Source organism: Phyllostomus discolor, chromosome 6 (genome assembly GCF_004126475.2).
Source record: "Phyllostomus discolor isolate MPI-MPIP mPhyDis1 chromosome 6, mPhyDis1.pri.v3, whole genome shotgun sequence".
NCBI classification, from domain to species: Eukaryota; Metazoa; Chordata; class Mammalia; order Chiroptera; family Phyllostomidae; genus Phyllostomus; species Phyllostomus discolor.
This window is the reverse complement of record NC_040908.2, coordinates 34,460,740-34,477,739: the sequence shown is the minus strand read 5'-3', so window position 1 is coordinate 34,477,739 and position 17,000 is coordinate 34,460,740. Positions and strand designations below refer to the sequence as shown.

The 17,000-nt window shown below is 35.6% G+C and overlaps 2 protein-coding genes across 5 annotated transcripts in view; one reads left to right on the top strand and one right to left on the bottom strand.

The window, feature by feature from the left end:
- The window catches only part of ASB3 (ankyrin repeat and SOCS box containing 3), an 86,949-nt gene that overhangs the window by 42,340 nt on the left and 27,609 nt on the right, over nucleotides 1–17,000 (top strand). For all 4 annotated transcript variants that reach the window (XR_004903666.1, XM_036027949.1, XM_028515750.2 and 1 more), the window contains exons 4-7: nucleotides 7,454–7,566; nucleotides 8,702–8,837; nucleotides 11,884–12,061; nucleotides 14,137–14,334. Coding sequence is in view for 3 of the 4 variants with exons in the window: in XM_036027949.1 (XP_035883842.1) it covers nucleotides 7,454–7,566; nucleotides 8,702–8,837; nucleotides 11,884–12,061; nucleotides 14,137–14,334 (625 nt within the window). In the remaining variant the exon portion in view is untranslated. The remainder of the gene's footprint in view (nucleotides 1–7,453; nucleotides 7,567–8,701; nucleotides 8,838–11,883; nucleotides 12,062–14,136; nucleotides 14,335–17,000) is intronic.
- On the bottom strand, nucleotides 5,492–6,123 carry LOC118501089 (elongation factor 1-alpha 1-like). Its single transcript, XM_036027952.1, has one exon. It carries the CDS (start codon nucleotides 6,011–6,013, stop codon nucleotides 5,507–5,509), a length of 507 nt encoding a protein of 168 aa, XP_035883845.1. The 5' UTR covers nucleotides 6,014–6,123; the 3' UTR covers nucleotides 5,492–5,506.

The window sequence follows — 17,000 nt, the reverse complement described above, 5'->3', positions numbered from 1 at the left end:
CCGGCCAGCAGTGATCACGGAACGCTGCGGATGGCTCGATGAAAAACACGCGAGAAAAAACTTGCACAGAGACAAACTAGTTTCTGTGGGGAAGTAGGGACGAAATGGCCACCCCCCCTAGTGGGGAGTGCGCTAATTTACCATCCATACCTGCTTTTATTGGGCTCATTTTGCATAATAATTCAGGTAAAGTACAGTACTCATTAGGGGGAAGTAAGGAACCATAGAAAACAAGGAACTCTGCAGGTCTATTTTGAGTCGGGGTCAAAGAGCTGTAAGACTTTGAGGAACAAACTAACTTCCTCCTAGGACCCCTCTCATTCAACTGAGAGCATTCTAAACAAAGAAGGTTTCACAGTAATTTACATATTCTTTCTTAGGCCTGATCACCCAGGGAATCCGCCCTTTTCAGCACAGAGCTGCACCACCCTGTCATTGTTTCAGGCTTAGGTGGAGCAAGGGAACTAAGGCAATAAGGAGATTTTCTCCCAGACGATGAGAACTCAGGCTATATCAAAGCCGAGGAGCGAGGGTCCATCACCCCCTTTTGCTGCAGCCCCCAAGTCCTTCTTTTGGGGGGCCTCCCAAAGTGATCGTGCCTGTCTTAGGTCGTTCCCCCCGTGGGGAATCTTACCTGTCTTTAGCTAACCGACCAAGCTTTTTGGGGTTCAGTTATGAATAAAGCAGCAGAAGCAGCATTCCTGCCAGGGAGATAAGCTTTTGTCTCCTTGCTGGCTTACAGTTCCAAGGGCGTTGCCTTAGTCTTAGCCTAGGCGGGGGTTTCAGCTTCTAATACCAGTCAGGGTGGTTCCCAACAGGGCTCACCTTATGTGTTTTCCTTCTCTCAGGAATCAGTCTTTTGCCTGCTGTTTAATGACAGAAAAAGTTGTTTCTATATATTTTGTCCACTCTTACGATAGTTTATGGTGGGATGGCTAGTTTAGTACCAGTTACAGTGTTATACCCAGCAGCGTAATTCCAAAGCCTATTCAGTTTGGAGAGGGAATGTATTTTTAAAAAGAAAGAAATCTTATTTTTCTTTAGACTTTTTTTTTCTCCATTCACCTGGTCAATGATTATTTATTGCCTGTCTTCCGTCTTCTGTCTGTGATTGGCTCTGGGAATGTAAGGGTTTCTTTTCTCAAGAAGTATACTTCTTAGAAGATTAAATGGTCAACAAATAGGAAGCTTGAATCTATTTTTTTAAAATTAACTTTTATTGATGCATAACAGACATTGTCATGGTATGGTTCCTCCAGTGTGGTAACTTGTTACATAAGGACAGAGGAGGTTAATCTGCCTTTTCCAAAGGAGAGGTGTTGGCAGTAGATGTAAGCTCTTAATACACTTTGGCAAACCACTACTTTTAAATATAGTAAACCACTTTCTAATTATTAACCATTAAATTTGCATTATTTTGAAATAATTAGAGCTATAAAATATTATTTATCTTCTCATGTATGGTTTCACTAGAGATGCAGAATTCAGTTATTTTAATGTATTTATGATAATAAAAGTGAAACAACTTTTGTCTTTGAGTTCTATAGTGTATTTAATAATCAAAATGAGTTTTTTCAACTTTCCTTTTTTTTTAACTTTCATTTTTATAAGATTAGCCTGACTTATGAAAAACAAACTTACCTTTACTCTGCTTCATATATCACCTCTGACAACCTGATAATCTTCAACTGAGTTTGGCTATAGAATAATTTTTGCCAGCAATCACTGATAAATGATATATGAATTGGATATGAAACAGATTTTCTCCCTTTTCTATCATGACCTCTGTCCAAAATTAGATTGACTTTAGATTGATTATACAAAAATAACAGCTTGAAAAACTGTTGTTTTTGCCTAGTAAAATGCCCTTGAATGTTAACTTAGAAATAAGATTTATTAAACTTATTCTGTAGTGGTAGTGTCTCAAATATAGTGGTTAAATTTCTGAAACCTCCCAGAGTAAGAGAATTCTTCATTAAAGAACTTCTGACAATTCTTGTGGGGAAAATAAGCTTTAGTATAAATTCAATATATAAAATTAATAGAATATCAATGGCACTGTTACCATTTTTAATAATAATGAGTACATTTATTTCTTATTTCATACTTTTAAGTACCATATTTTCTCATGTATAATGTAACCCACATTTTTGGCCCAGACTTTCAGGAAAATCTTTTGTTTTAATTTTTTATTTTAATTCTTTATTTATATTTAGAGACAAAACCCATTATTGTATTCCAGAGTATTATTTTGCATATGGATGTTGGTATTACTTTCTAGAGTTATACCCTTACTGCATAAGCATAAATAAAATAATTAAAAACATTTATATAGATACGGAATTAGTACCCCCCATGTATTATGACCATCCTTATTTTTCCCTCATTATATGGGCAAAAAAGTGCTCATTATAGACGGCAAAATACAGTATTTTATTTTCTTATTGGTACAGTTATATTAGCATTTTTCAAGTGTGACCATTCATCCAAATGTTTAGTACCTTTCTAATTTTTGAGTTGTTGATTCCTGCTTCTTACTACAATAGAAGATGTAGAATAACTGTCTGCTTGAAGTAAAGTAAAAAATCTTATTTGTTTTTCCCTTCCTGTTACCAAGCACATGAAATCTGACTTTATACACATCTCTGCTCACTTTCTTTTATAGATGCTGCTATTTACCCAAACTTGTAATTCTAAGAAGTCATTGCTATAGCCTGACACTGCATTCACAGTATACCTTATTTACTTATAGGTGTATGTGTGTATGTGTACTTATTTAATTAAGTACTATGAAGCTCTCTTTCTGCATTGTGTATTTTTTTTTTTTTTCCACTAACTCCTCCAGGATTACTGGCACCTTCATAGCAGAAAATTTTGTAGTAGATAACATTCTGGAAAGTTTAACCATACTTGTTTGCTCTATTAACTTAACAGTATTACCCCTATGTTCACCTTCGCTAGGTAGGGTTTGGAAGCTGTTATATGTACATGATATTAGAATGCACATATCTTGTGCTAACATTAAATTATATGCACATAATATAATTATTATATTATATTATAATAATTACTTATTACTTATTACTAATAATAAGTAAAAATAGTAATAGTAATAATTACTTATTACTATTTAATAGAAAAAGTAATAATTACTTATTACTTATTACTAATTACTTATTACATATTACTTATGTTATATATTATGTGCAATAATTATATACATATATGTGTGTATATATATAAATAAAAGTAATTGGGTGAAATTAGTAAAAAGGCACATGATTTTTAGGTATCTAAAGGAATACAAACTATCCTTCAAAGGACCTACTTTACCAGCAGCTTAGGAGCCATTAATTTTAGAAATATATTTTATTTTTTAAATTAAGTGTATTGGGCCCTGGCTGGTGTGGCTCAGTAGACTGTGTGCTGATTTGTGAACCAAGCAGTTGCTGGCTCAATTCCCAGTCCGGGCATGTACCTGGGTTGTGGGCTGGGTCCCCAATGTGGGATGCATGGTAGGCAACCATACGTTAATGTTTCTTTCCCTTTCTTTCTCTCTCCCTTCCCCTCTCTAAAAATAAATAAAATCTTTAAAAAGAAAGAAAGAAAGAAAGAAAGAAAGAAAGAAAGAAAGTAAGTATTGGGGTGACATTAGTTAGTAACATTACATAGTTTCAAGTGTGTAATTCAATAATAATAATACATCATCTGTATATTGCATTGTATGCTCAGCACCCAGTCTAGTCTCCCTCCATCACCATAAATTTTTGCCCCCTTTACCCTCTTTATCTGCTCCCCCATAACCACCGTTCTGTTGTCTGTATCTGAGTTTGTTTGTTGCTTTCTGTTTTATATCCTACATATGAGTGAAATCACATGGTTCTGTGTTTTCACTTTTTTCATGTTTTATGGTTGTTCATGTACAGTTGTCTCCATTTTCCTGCCATGACTCCCCCCTGACCCCAGCTCCCACCCTCAATTCTTCCCCCCTTTGGTTTTGTCCATGGATCCTTTATACATGTTCTTTGATGACCCTTGCCCTTCTTTCCCCTGTTGTCCCTCTTCCCCTGACCATGTGGTTAATTTTGCTTAAGTGTGATACTCTCAAGATCCATCCATGCTGTTGCAAATGGCAGTATTTCATCCTTTCTTGTGGCTGAGTAGTATCCCTTTGTGTGTGTGTACCACATCCTCTTTATCCAGTCACCCACTGAAAAATAATTGGGCTGTTTCTGTGTCTTGGCCACTATGCATAATGCTACAGTGAACATAGGAGTGTATACGAGGTCTGTCCAGAAGGTATCCAGCCCTGTAATATGAAAGATAGAAACATTTGTTGAGGAAGATATAAGATACAAGAAACATTGTACATAGGACAATGATACCTTAGTCTCCTTCAGAGTAGGTACCGTGGAACCTCACATAGTTCTTCCAATCGCCATCAGTTGCCTTGTTGTATTTTCCTGAATCTCATTCATGGTCTGAAATCTCTTTTCTTTCAAAGGTGATTTTAGTTTTGAAAAAAACCAGAAGCTGCAGAGTGCCAGATCTGGGTTGTGATGGGGCTGAGTCACCTGGGTGATTTGATGTTTGGCCAAAAAACTGCATGAGACGTGATGCATGCTTGGGCGTGTTGTTGTGATGAAACTGCCAATCACAGTTGCCCACAGCTGTGGCCTTCTGAATTATCTGAATAGTTTCCACAGAGGAATATTCAAGTTTAATGCAAAATTTGATGTAGATTTGTTGCTCTACTCGCTCAGTCATTTTGAATGCAACAGCTACACAGTACACATGCTCATTCAACGGCATCTACTGCCCCCCACTGACTAGTACAGTGAAATCATCATTGTTCACCCGTGCATGTTCCAGCCCACTCTCCTTGGCTGCCAGGTTACATCATTGTTGTGCAAATTGTTCTTGTTGTGTTAACAATGGCTGGACGTTTTTCAGACAGACCTCATATATTCTTATGAGTAAATGTTTTCAAATTTTTGGGGTAGATACCCTGAAGAGGGTTGCCGGGTCATATAGTAGCTCTATTCTTAATTTTTGGAGGAACCTCCCTACTTTTTTCCAAAGTGGGAATCTTTAGGTTTAGTTACTATAGTTAAGTTAAATGCATTTCTTTAGCAACACTCTTTAGTTTATCTTCAGTGCCCTTTTAGTTCAAATAAGCAAAGTTTTATTGTTTTTTTTCCTCAAAATTTCCTCAAAATAAAATAAAATTTTGTTTTAATAGGTCTTAATATTCTGTGACAGATTTTTGATCAACTTGTTTCCATTAAAAGTACTGATTTTAAAAACTAATAATTTAAAAAACTGCCACACATACACAAAAGCAAATGGTCCACAAAACATTTTTTTTTCTTGAAGGTTTTATGATGCATTGTAATCATTTACCAGTCTTTTACTATTAAACTTAAATGGCCAATTGAGACAAACATTCTGAGATCATTCTCCCATCACTGATTAAGACTGGGGTGGCAGGTGTGGAGGATAATATTCATTTAGCCTTCTCAGCTTTCTGGGCAGACTTAGTGGCTTTATCAGTTCCAGCTGCCTTCTTGTCCACTGCTTTTGATGACACCAACAGCAAATGTCTCCTGTCACAGACAGCAAAGCAGACCAGAGAAGGATAGTCAGAGAAGCTCTCAACACACATCAGTTTGCCGGGAACCATATCAACGATAGCAGCGTCTCCAGATCTCAAAAACTTTGGGCCATCTTCCAGCTTTTTCCCGGAACAATGATGAATCTTTTCCTTCAGCTCAGCAAATTTGCAAGCAACGTGAGCTATGTGACACTCTAGAATAGGTGCATATCCTGCACTGATTTGGCCTGGATGGTTCAGTATAATCACCTGAACTGTGAAACCAGCTGCTTCCATTGGTGGGTCATTTTTGCTCTCACGAGCCACATTGCCACAATGAACATCTTTGACAGACATGTTCTTGACATTAAAGCTTGCATTATCCCCAGGTAGAGCCTCGCCCAAAGCTTCATGGTGCATTTCAACAGACTTTACTTCAGTTGTAACGCTGACTGGAGCAAAAGTGACCACTATGCCAGGTTTGAGAACACCAATCTCCACTCAGCCTACAGGGACAGTAATATTATCACTGATTTTGTAGACATCCTAGAGGGGTGGATGCAGGGCTTGTCAGTTGGACAAGTTGGTGGCAGGATGCAATCAGAGCTTTAAGCAGCGTGTTTCCATTGGCATTGCTATCTTTATGGATGACTTTCCATCCCTTGAGCCAAGGTATATTCGCATTTGGTTTCAGCACGTCGCCGGCATTCCAACTAGGAATTGGCACAAGTGCTACCGTGTCAGGGTTGTAGCTAATTTTCTTAATGTAGGGGCTGTCTTATTTAATAGTTTCCCCATCTGGCCGTTGGACAGCTCAGGGGAATCTGTTTAGCTAACACCAACAATCAGCTATTTCATACCCAGTGTGTAAGCCAGAAGGGCATGCTCATGGGTCTACCCATTCTTGGAGATCCTTGCTTCAAATTCACCAACACCAGCAGCAACAATCAGGACAGCACAGTCAGCCTGAGATGTGCTTGTCATCATGTTTTTGATTAAGTGTCTGTGTCCTGGGGCATCCACAATACTTGCTGGTCTTGAATTTTCACAGGGAGATACCGGTGGTGATTCCATGCTCACAATCAGCTCTCAGTTTACCCAAGACCCAGGCATACTTGAAGGAGCTCTTCCCGTTCTCAGCAGCCTCCTTCTCAATTTTTTCGAAGGTTAGTTTATCGATCCCACCACATCTGTAGATCAGATGTTCAGCAGTGGTGGACTCTCCAGAATCTTGTGTGTCTAGTGACCACAGTGTGGATGTGAGCCTTCTCCTTTCCAATTTTGGCTCTGATTTACTGGCGGTTTTCACAACACATGTTCTGGCGGCAGACCTGATGCGAAAAAGCTGTATTTTTATTTTTAACAGTGATTGCTGTGTATGGCAAAAAAATACCTAAGGTACAGAACTTGCAGTTATTTCTCTTTCAGTTGCCAGTGACTTGTCATTTTTGATCAAGTGATAATGATAGGAAACCTTTCAATCATTTTGAGACTCTCTTCTAACCTGTTTGCCCCATTCTCCTCTCAGTTGCATTTTTAACAAAATAGGAACGTATTGTCTCCATTATCAGAGAGAACAAATGTTTGCTTCTTGTTTTTGTTTCCCCTCTTTATCTTTTAAAACACAGTTGTAAATAATCTTTATGTGTACAAAGAGGATGTATATATTAATGGGTTTGGGCTAAGAAAATTGTGATAAATGTTTCGGCATTGCACAGGGCATGTGTGTTTTGATTTGTTGATAGGAATGATCACAGCATTGTGAGTTGCAAGGTGAGTAAATGATGAGAACATCACCAAAATGTCTAGTCCTACAAACATGTCTTTCTACTGACAATTTTTTTGACTGCTATGTTGCAGCTGTGGAGAATGGACGGATAGATGTATTAAGGCTGTTGCTTCGACATGGAGCAAATGTTAATGGGTCCCATTCTTTGTGTGGATGGAATGCCTTGCACCAGGCTACTTTTCAGGTAACTTCTGAATTTATTATTTCATCTTCCTATAAATTGTGTGCTTTACCCTTTTAAAATGACAGTTCTATACAGTTTTTGCTTCCTACTTGCCTGTGATTTATGATGGTTAGTATAGTGCAGAAAAGGCAGTCTAAATGCTAATGATCACTCTGAATAAGCCAACTGTTCTACTAGTTTCAGCAGCTTTGGGACAGGGATTATCTAAGTTTTTCAGATGTTGATAGCGTAGTTAAGAGACCATCAGAATAGTTGGGATATAAACTGATAAGGAGCAATGGCTTATTTTAAGTATAGCAGTGTGCTTAGAAACTATGATAACTCCTTAGTGCTTGGGCTAGCAAGCTAATTTTATAGGATGTTATAAGGATTATATTTCCTAGAAATCAGTATTTATCTATTTGTTTAATGGGCTTGCTAAAGGCGTAGAATAATTTGATTATTGGGTTGGCTAAAAAGTCTGTTTAGTTTTTCCCATAAAATAAAAGACACTTGATTCATTTTCACCAATAACTTTATTGATTTGGATATTTTGAGTATGTCAGCTATCTCCCGCTATGGCTTCTAGAGGATTGAGGCCAGGGGTGCTGCTAAACATCTTTCAATGCATAAGACAGCCCCACAGCAAAAAATTATTTGGCGACAATGTGAATAGTACCAAGAAACTTCTCAAATCACTTTTGATACTCATTCAGTCACAGCACCTTCATATATTGTACAAATCTTTTTTTTGCATTTCAGTTGTGTTTTTACCTTTCTTGAAGTAATAAAGTATAACACACTGAAAATCTTGTATATTTTCGTCCATCTTCAATATTAAAGTAGCTGCAAAACATTCACCAATTTTGAAAAGCTTTTTAAATCCATGCTGATATGACAGCTGTCACAATACAATCTAACAAAATTATTTCAAATGAAGTTCAAGACAGCTAAGTGCTACTAGAACCATGGTATGGAAAAAAACGTAACAGACTTTTTGGCCAACCCAATACTTCCTTCCCATCCAACTTTGTGAAAAAGGTTTTTCCTTTAGTGAGGATCAAAAAACAAAAAGCCAAAACAAAACACGATAAGAAAAGAGGTACCTTCTATTTTCTTTGTTTTCTCTTATTTAAAATATGAATCTGTGCTTCAGGAAAATGCTGAAATCATAAAATTGCTCCTTAAAAGAGGAGCAAACAAGGAATGCCAGGATGACTTCGGAATCACACCTTTATTTGTGGCTGCTCAGTATGGCAAGCTAGAAAGTTTGAGCATACTTATTTCCTCGGGTAAGATTAATCCATTTGCCTTTGCACTGTTGTGATTGTGAGTGTTAACTGTGTGTCCTCCTAGGAAGAAGAGTTCTTGACCAGATGTAAATCAGGTTGTGAAATTTATGGTTTTTATGTTGGTGGTAAATAAGACTACATACAAGTTGATTTATAAGTCTGGGTACTAAGTGTCTATAACTAACATAATGCAATGTACAGCTACTAATTTATCTGGAGAGAAAAATAATGATCTATCACTAAAGCAGGTTTATTGGAAGCTGAATGATGAGGCTGTCTTTTCTTAGAGGAACCTGATCAGTTCCAACTTTCTAGGATAGAAGACTATTTTAGGATTGATTAAGTTTATTAGATAGCTATTTTTTTATATTAAGTCTTTGAGTTCTATGTTTTGATCAATTGCATGATTATTTACATGGGTTTATTTCAAAGAATGTTTATACTTTTTTATGTTAATAGTAACATAAACCTACTAAAGATTTCGCCATGACAACCATTATACATTCAGCGTTGTCAGAGAAGATGGTATTGTGGTGGCTTTCTTAACTCTGTATGACATTTGTGACCAGAAGCATATGTTATGTAAGGGCTTTAAAATTTCTCCAAACACCTTGTATGCCCCGCATGAGTGCTAACCTGACCAAGCATGGATAGTGAAGATCAGAAGGGAAATACACCAGGTTTGCCATCAGACAAATTAAAAAATTTTTTTTTGATTACATTCAATATAAAATTTTTAAATACCTATCCTTTTCATATACTTCCTGTAATACCTAGGCTTCTAATAAATTACTTCCAAATATATAAAAGAAAGTATTTACACAGCAGGGCACATATTTTCTTATTTTTAATTTCTCTTTACAAACATTCAAGTACTCAAGTTGAAGTAGGAAGTGAAAGAAACAGTCATTCCAAATTAAGATATCTGTTACAAACATGAGTCTGTAAGTCTTTTGTTGAGAGGAATCTCCAAAATCATTTATTTAGACATGTGTTTTTATATTAAGAATCCCAGGTCCTGAGTGTTTAAGTGTCTTGCCAAGATCTGAAAAATATCTCTTGGCAGAATCAGGACTTGGACCCAAGCCTTCCAACTCTCATCCTCCTTCTCTTACATTGTACCCTTCTGAGGATTGTCCTAATTCATTTTAAAGCTTCCAGCCCCATAAATTGCAATTATTAGCATATAACTAATATTTAGAATAAAATAGGCTAGACTACACCTTAATGACTTTCCTTATGACAAGCCTGTCTCTTGGGATGTTAAGCACCTGTTGTTTTGCTTTGTTCTTTTTTTTTTCTTTTTCTCTCTTTCCTCTCTTAATAATTATGAACAGCAAGTTGAGAAAAGGTATATAGGTGTGTTTATAATGTGATTATTTATGTTTCTAACCCCTTAAAATGACATTACTTTCAGTGAATGTCATTCTTTTCTAATTTTTTCACCTGTAGTCTTACAGGGACTGGATTTCTTATTCTCCATACTCTGATACTTTGAAATTGTCAATCAAAATGAAACATTGCTTGAAAAAGAATGTTAAATAGGCTTTTTTCTTGACTTAGTATTTCCTCAGTAATAGTGTCTACTTCTTTCTGAGGCTGATAGTAGGTGAGGCGTCCACCTTGTATTAAAATTCTACTTGTCTAGATATGTTCAATGTCCAGTTGGAAAGCTGACTTATTTAAGTGGGTCCATAAACTCATTCATGTTTTGCATAGTTTTTACCCATCTCACGGCTTTGGTTTATTAAAGCTGTATTTATGGAACATCCTTTTAAATAAAAAATAGTTTTTTCCCCTTTGATAATGATAATTTTACCACCAAGATATGCTCCAGAAATTTAAAAATTCTCCCTATTGTGTAATAACATCACAGTTAGCATATTTAACACATTGATTGTCAGTTAGAAAAGTTTGGGGAAGTCTTTCGGTTATTTTCAAACCTTTACAAATATTGAGGTCACTTTCAACTTTGTATCTTTATATACTTGTATCTGGTACCTAATTAATTGATTAGATTTATGCTTTTAAAAATTCAGCTCAGAATCCACTTACCTAAACTTTTTTCCTTTTATTATAGGCTCTGTCATGCATTGGCTGTGAAGAAAAGAATGTAGTAGTTAATATGAGTGTAGTCAGTATGAGTTTTAAGGCATAGCCCCTGTGTATGTCATATCTTCTGGATTTTTTTTTTTTCATAAAACTTAGCCTGAATTGATTAGTGGCATCTACAAAGGTTCATAATTTAGTTTTTTTTCTTACATTTGTCAGTAATTATCAGAAAGATTATCCATATTTAATGGTTTGCTTTTAACCTTTTTAAACGATTATTTATTGGAGCCACAGAGTGTTTTTTGAAAGAGGGGTTAGAATGAAATGAATCCTTTATTGACTAAGACTTTTGTTTTAACAAAAATGAATTCTAAATTATTAATAACTCATTTTTTCTTGCCAATAAAAAAGCAAAAACAATTTAAATGTTTTTGCAGTTACAACAAGTTAGGTAACTCAGGGTGTTTATACCCCAATATCCACTGAGGAGAGAAAGCTATTGCACAGTTGACCCTTAAACAATGTGGGGATTGGGGCTCTAACACCACCCTCTCCACACACAGCTGAAAACCTGCATAAAACTTTGACCCCTGCACAACTTAACTACTGAGAGCCTACTGTTGGCCGACAGCCTTACTGATAACATGAATGGCCAATTAACACTTTTTTTGTTTTATGTATTATATACTGTATTCTTACAATAAACTAAGCTAGAGAAAAGAAATGTTATTAAGAAAATGGAAAGAGAGAATACATTGACCATGCTATGTATTTATTGATAATAAATTGTATTTATTAACTTACCATCATCTGTTTACAAGATGGAAAAAAGTCCACATATAATTGGATACCTGAACTTCAAACCTGTATTGTTCAAGGGTCATCTGTACTATGAAACTCTTTTAAGGAAGCTGCTTTGAAATTTGTGTTCATTATTATGTTTTTTTAACCCCATAAATGAGGATCATCTGTTAAATGTTTTATTTTGTGTTAGGTGCAAACGTCAATTGTCAGGCCTTGGACAAAGCTACTCCCTTGTTCATTGCGGCCCAAGAGGGCCACACCGAATGTGTGGAGCTTTTGCTGTCCAGTGGGGCAGATCCTAATCTCTACTGTAATGAGGACAATTGGCAGTTACCTATTCATGCAGCTGCACAGATGGGCCACACAGAGTAAGTGTTAAAAATGGAAAATAAAAATAGTTATAAGGAGTAAGTCTTCTGGGCCAGACCTATTACCTCCAGACAAAATCCTCGGTATCCCCTTCTCTACCAAACTGCTGAGTGACTAGATCCACCCCAACCTCTGTCTCCCATGCTCTTAGTCATGCACTTGTCCAATGTAGGGCAGGTACTGTGGCTGGAAATGGGACAAGCTCAGGGGCTTTCTCAGGATGTTAAGTCTTCCCCCCTGACTTCTCAAGCTATAGCCATACTCATGCTATTCTCCAGTTTTATCCCAGGTATCTTTAGTTAGCTCTCTGATGGTCTTCTTACTTTTTTACCTTACTTCTCTGACCCCAGAAAGCTTTTAAGTTGTGCCCCCTGTTGGAGTCAGTCTTTTGTGTGGTCTGTGTAGGTTTTCCATTTTGAACCCTTTGATTAGACTTCTGTTTATCTACTCTCAAGTCCAAACCAGTACTTTTCCCTGCTCATATTATTCTTTCTCCCTAGCCAGAAGTTCTCATGAAACTTTTGGTATTTTGAGAGAGAGAGAGAGAGAGAGAGAGGGAGGGAAGGAGGGAGGGAGGGAGGGAGGGGGAGAGAGGGAGGAAGGGAAAAGGTGGTTGGAAACCCTTGAAATTGGGGGTTCCAGGAATCTTGGAAGCTAATAATCTGGTTATACCTATGAGAATACAGTGGTTTATCTTATCATAAATTGGTAACGAATGGGTTTTTAAAATATATGATTAAAGTCTTTAGAGTTACAATTCTACAATAATAACTTTATAGCTATTGTTAGTTTTATTTAATTAAAAAATTATAGTGAAATTGTCATTAGAGTTTGTTTGTTTAGTAGAGTTTGTTTAGAACTGCAAATTGTAACTGCAATTTGGTTATTATGACACTAGGTGGCATGGTATTTTACTGTTTGCTTAAAGATACTTGTTTGTGCCTCCTAGAAGAGTATTTCTCTGACTCATTAAAAAAATTAAACACGTTTAAGATGTTTAAACAAATTCTTCATTTTAACACAATATTTGGGTTTTAAAATTTGGTATTTTTCTTAATTTTCAGTTGTTTATTTAAACATAAATCTTAGGTATAAGCATACAACATAAAGCCCAGATCTTTGAATCTGAGCTTTAAATTGATGCCAAAACCCTCTTGGGAATTTGTCCTCATTCACTCTCAATTTTGAGAATTCTGTTTATCTCTGATGATTTCTTCCATAGACTACTTCTAAGGTAAGGTCTGTAAGAGTAAGCTCTCCTTTAATGCTATTATCATCTTAGGCCTACCTTAAATAAGGAAAAGCATCAGAGAGAAAGAACATACTTTTTCCTGGCTTTCATTATCTCTAGTTTTATTTTTGATTTTGGGAAAGTAGACTAGTCCTTTCTCTGCAGCTGACTGCTGGAGGCAAGCTTACAAATAATGGAAGGACTTCTGTTCTAATGATTTTCTTAAGAACTTTTTCTGCTTATCAATCAGTTTTTTTTTATAAATCTTCCTCAGTGTTTAAAGAGCTCATATTCTTTTTCAGAGAATAGAATATTTGAGCAGAAATTCTTATTTCTTCCTGATGAAAATACTGTTGATTTCATGTTACTCACTATTTAAAAGAAATTCTTATTAATTAGAAAAATAAAACTTTAGTTTGTACTTTAAGAAGGAAAATAACATATTTCTTGATACAAGTTTATATTTACTACAATGAAGCTTGAAATAATTGATTAGATCCTAAAATAATCTAACGTAAAATGTGAATTTGGGGGAGTAGGATCATGATGGTAAGGTAAATAATTACTGAAAAAATAAGAAAGAACATCCTGTTACCTATTTACTTATAAGAACACTGTTCTGTTTCAAATCAATTTAAAGATCTTTGTACTGAGCAACAATAATAAGTGTAACATTTTGGAGTATATAGCCTGTAACAATTTAATATAGGTAGAAGATATGCTGAAGACAGACTTTGATTATGTGTATATCAATAGGTGACTTTAAATGTATGCTATAGAAATGTTGCCTATACATATGTGCATATAAACACATTAAGTGCTTTTACATTTGTGTACTTGCAGAATCTTGGACTTGCTAATACCGCTTACTAGCCGGGTCTGTGACACTGGGCTAGACAAAGTGAGCCCTGTCTACTCAGCAGTGTTTGGAGGACATGAAGACTGCTTGGAAATGTTACTCCGGCACGGCTACAGCCCAGATGCCCAGATGTGCCTCGTCTTTGGATTTAGTTCTCCGCTGTGTATGGCTTTCCAAAAAGAGTATGTATATTTGCTATATTTTTATTCTTTTTTTCTATATGGAGATGTATTTCTAACTCTTGACTTTCTTTTATAATGAAGCTTAGTATCTCTTAGTGCTAAACTGTTACCTTAAAAACAAAAAACAGACAAACAGAAAAAAACCCTTTATGATGTACCTTGTTCAGTCCAAGTACAGTAAAAATGAGGTGATAATGTTAAATTTTTTTCCCTCTGCTCTTTGGATCTGGGAAATAAATAAGAAAGAGGGGGAGGAGAAAGAGAGGGAGAGAAACATCAATCTTTCACTTTAAACTGGGGACCTGGCCTGCAACCCAGGCATGTGTCCTGGCTGAGAATTGAACTGGTGACCTTTTGGTTTGCTGGCCAGCATTCAATCCAGTAAACCACACTAGCCAGGGATGGATTATATTTTTTAGTGTAGCACTTTTAAATTTTAATTAAATTTTTTATAATAAATTTTTAAATTGTATTAAATAAATTCAGGAATTTTCTGTTATCCTTTGTCTCCAAAACAATTTATGAATTAAAACAAACTTCCAGTTGTATGATGAACAAGGTCTGAGGGCCTGAGTGTAACATGGTGACCTATAGTTGATAACACTGTATTGTATAACTGACATTTGCTAAGAGAGTAGAACTCAAGTTCTTTTCCCCCTCCCTAAAGAAGTAAATTCAGTGGAGGGATTTTTTTTTACAATGTATACATTTATGGGATCATCATTTTGTACACTTTAAATATCTGTTCAGTCTTATTTGTCAAATATACCCCCAATAAAGCTGGAAGGAAAAATTGAAAATGACTGTATCAAATAAGGCATTGACTATGTTGTAGGGATGACCACTGAGTGGCCTTAAGCTGTTCTTCCATAAACTCGTAAACAAAATGGAAGTCAAGTTGATGGAAATTAAGCAGTTCCTAAAAAAATAATTACAATGTGAACCTAACTAGGTTATATGCCTATCCAAATAGATAAAGCAACAAAAATCAATACTCTTTAAAGGATTGTAACAGGACCCAGAGTCTGTACAACATTAACATTCACAATGTTCGGGATACATTCTAAAATTACTTGACATGTGAAGAACCAGTAAAATATGACCAGCTCTCAAGGGAAAAGACAATTAGTAGGCACCATCCCTGAGATGATACAGATGTTGGAAATATCAAATGTTGAAAGTAACTATTAAAATTATTCTTTATGAGGCAAACACACTTGACGTAAATAGAAAGGTAGAAATTCTCAGCCAAGAAATAAAAACTATAAAAAAGGAATCAAACAGCAATTTTATAACTGAAAAATAACTAAAATGCAAAATTTATTGCATTAGCTCCATAGCAGAGTGGAATTGACAGAATCAGTTGACTTGAAGATAGACCAATAAAATTACCCAAACTGAAGAACAGAGTTCAGAAAAAAAAGATTGGGAAACCAAAACAGAACAAAAAAGGAACAGAGCCTCAGGGACCTGAGGGACAATATGAATGGGTTGACATTCATATTGTTCAAGTTCAGAAGGATAAGAGAAAGAGATTGGCACAGAAAAATTATGTGAATTAATAATGGCCAAAAACTTCCCAACACTGAATGAAGATGTAAATTTACAGATTTAGGAAACTTACTAAACTGATGCAAGATGAAACTAAAGAAAAACATATTCACAATAATCAAACTCTTGAAAACCAAAAGTAAAGAAGCAGCAATGTGGTATATAGCAGTTCTTGGGTCACAGACATGAGCTATCAACCTTTGTTTTTTGCTGTTCTTGGAAATTCTGCTCTGTGAAGTGGCCCTGTGGAACATAATTGAAATCTGGTTTGTTGGTTTTAGAAGGGCTTATCAGCTATTTGCTTCCATGTGGGAGCTTGTAATTGGACAAATGTATTCTTAGTTAGTAAGGTAGTTTTTCAGTTTTTCAGAAATCATTAGAAGATATTATTTGTTAGCCTGCAGGGAAGAAGGTAAAACATTAAGATACCTGTTTCATGAGAATAACTTCTCCTAGTCTTTCTAATTGACTTTTCATTTGCCTGAGATCCATGGCAATAGACTTCATTTTTGTACATCTTTGCCATTTGTTAACTACTTTATGGGGGTGTATCAAGAGGGTAATATAGCTGGGTGTCTGGGGAAAAAATCAAAATTGAAAAATTTATTAATTTTTTTCAGTAAATGTGCCTCTTAAAGTTTGGATTCTCTACAGCAGTGATTTTCAACTTTTTTCATTTCATGGCACACATACACTAATTACTAAAATTCTGCAGCATACTGAAAAACATACTCTATTTTTTGCCTATCTGACAAAAAAATTAAGTATAATTTTTATTCATGCACACCAGACGGGCTGTTGTTGTCGTGGCTGTTGTCATTTTTTTTTTTTATTTGACAATCTAAGGGAAAAGAGGTCAGTGCCTCTGACTAAATAGTCAGGTATTGCATGCTTTAAAAATTCTCATGTGACACTGGTTGACAGTTGCAGCTCTACAGTATCATACCTAAATTAATTAAATTAACTAGAATTCCCACTTAAAAAGCAAGGAAAATTTAATGTAATTTGTATTTAAAATAACCATCATGTTCTATTGCTCCTTAATGAAACAGTGTTTGAATTTTCTGTATTCCATTTAGCAATTATTAATGAGGAATTGAGTTTTGGTCATAATG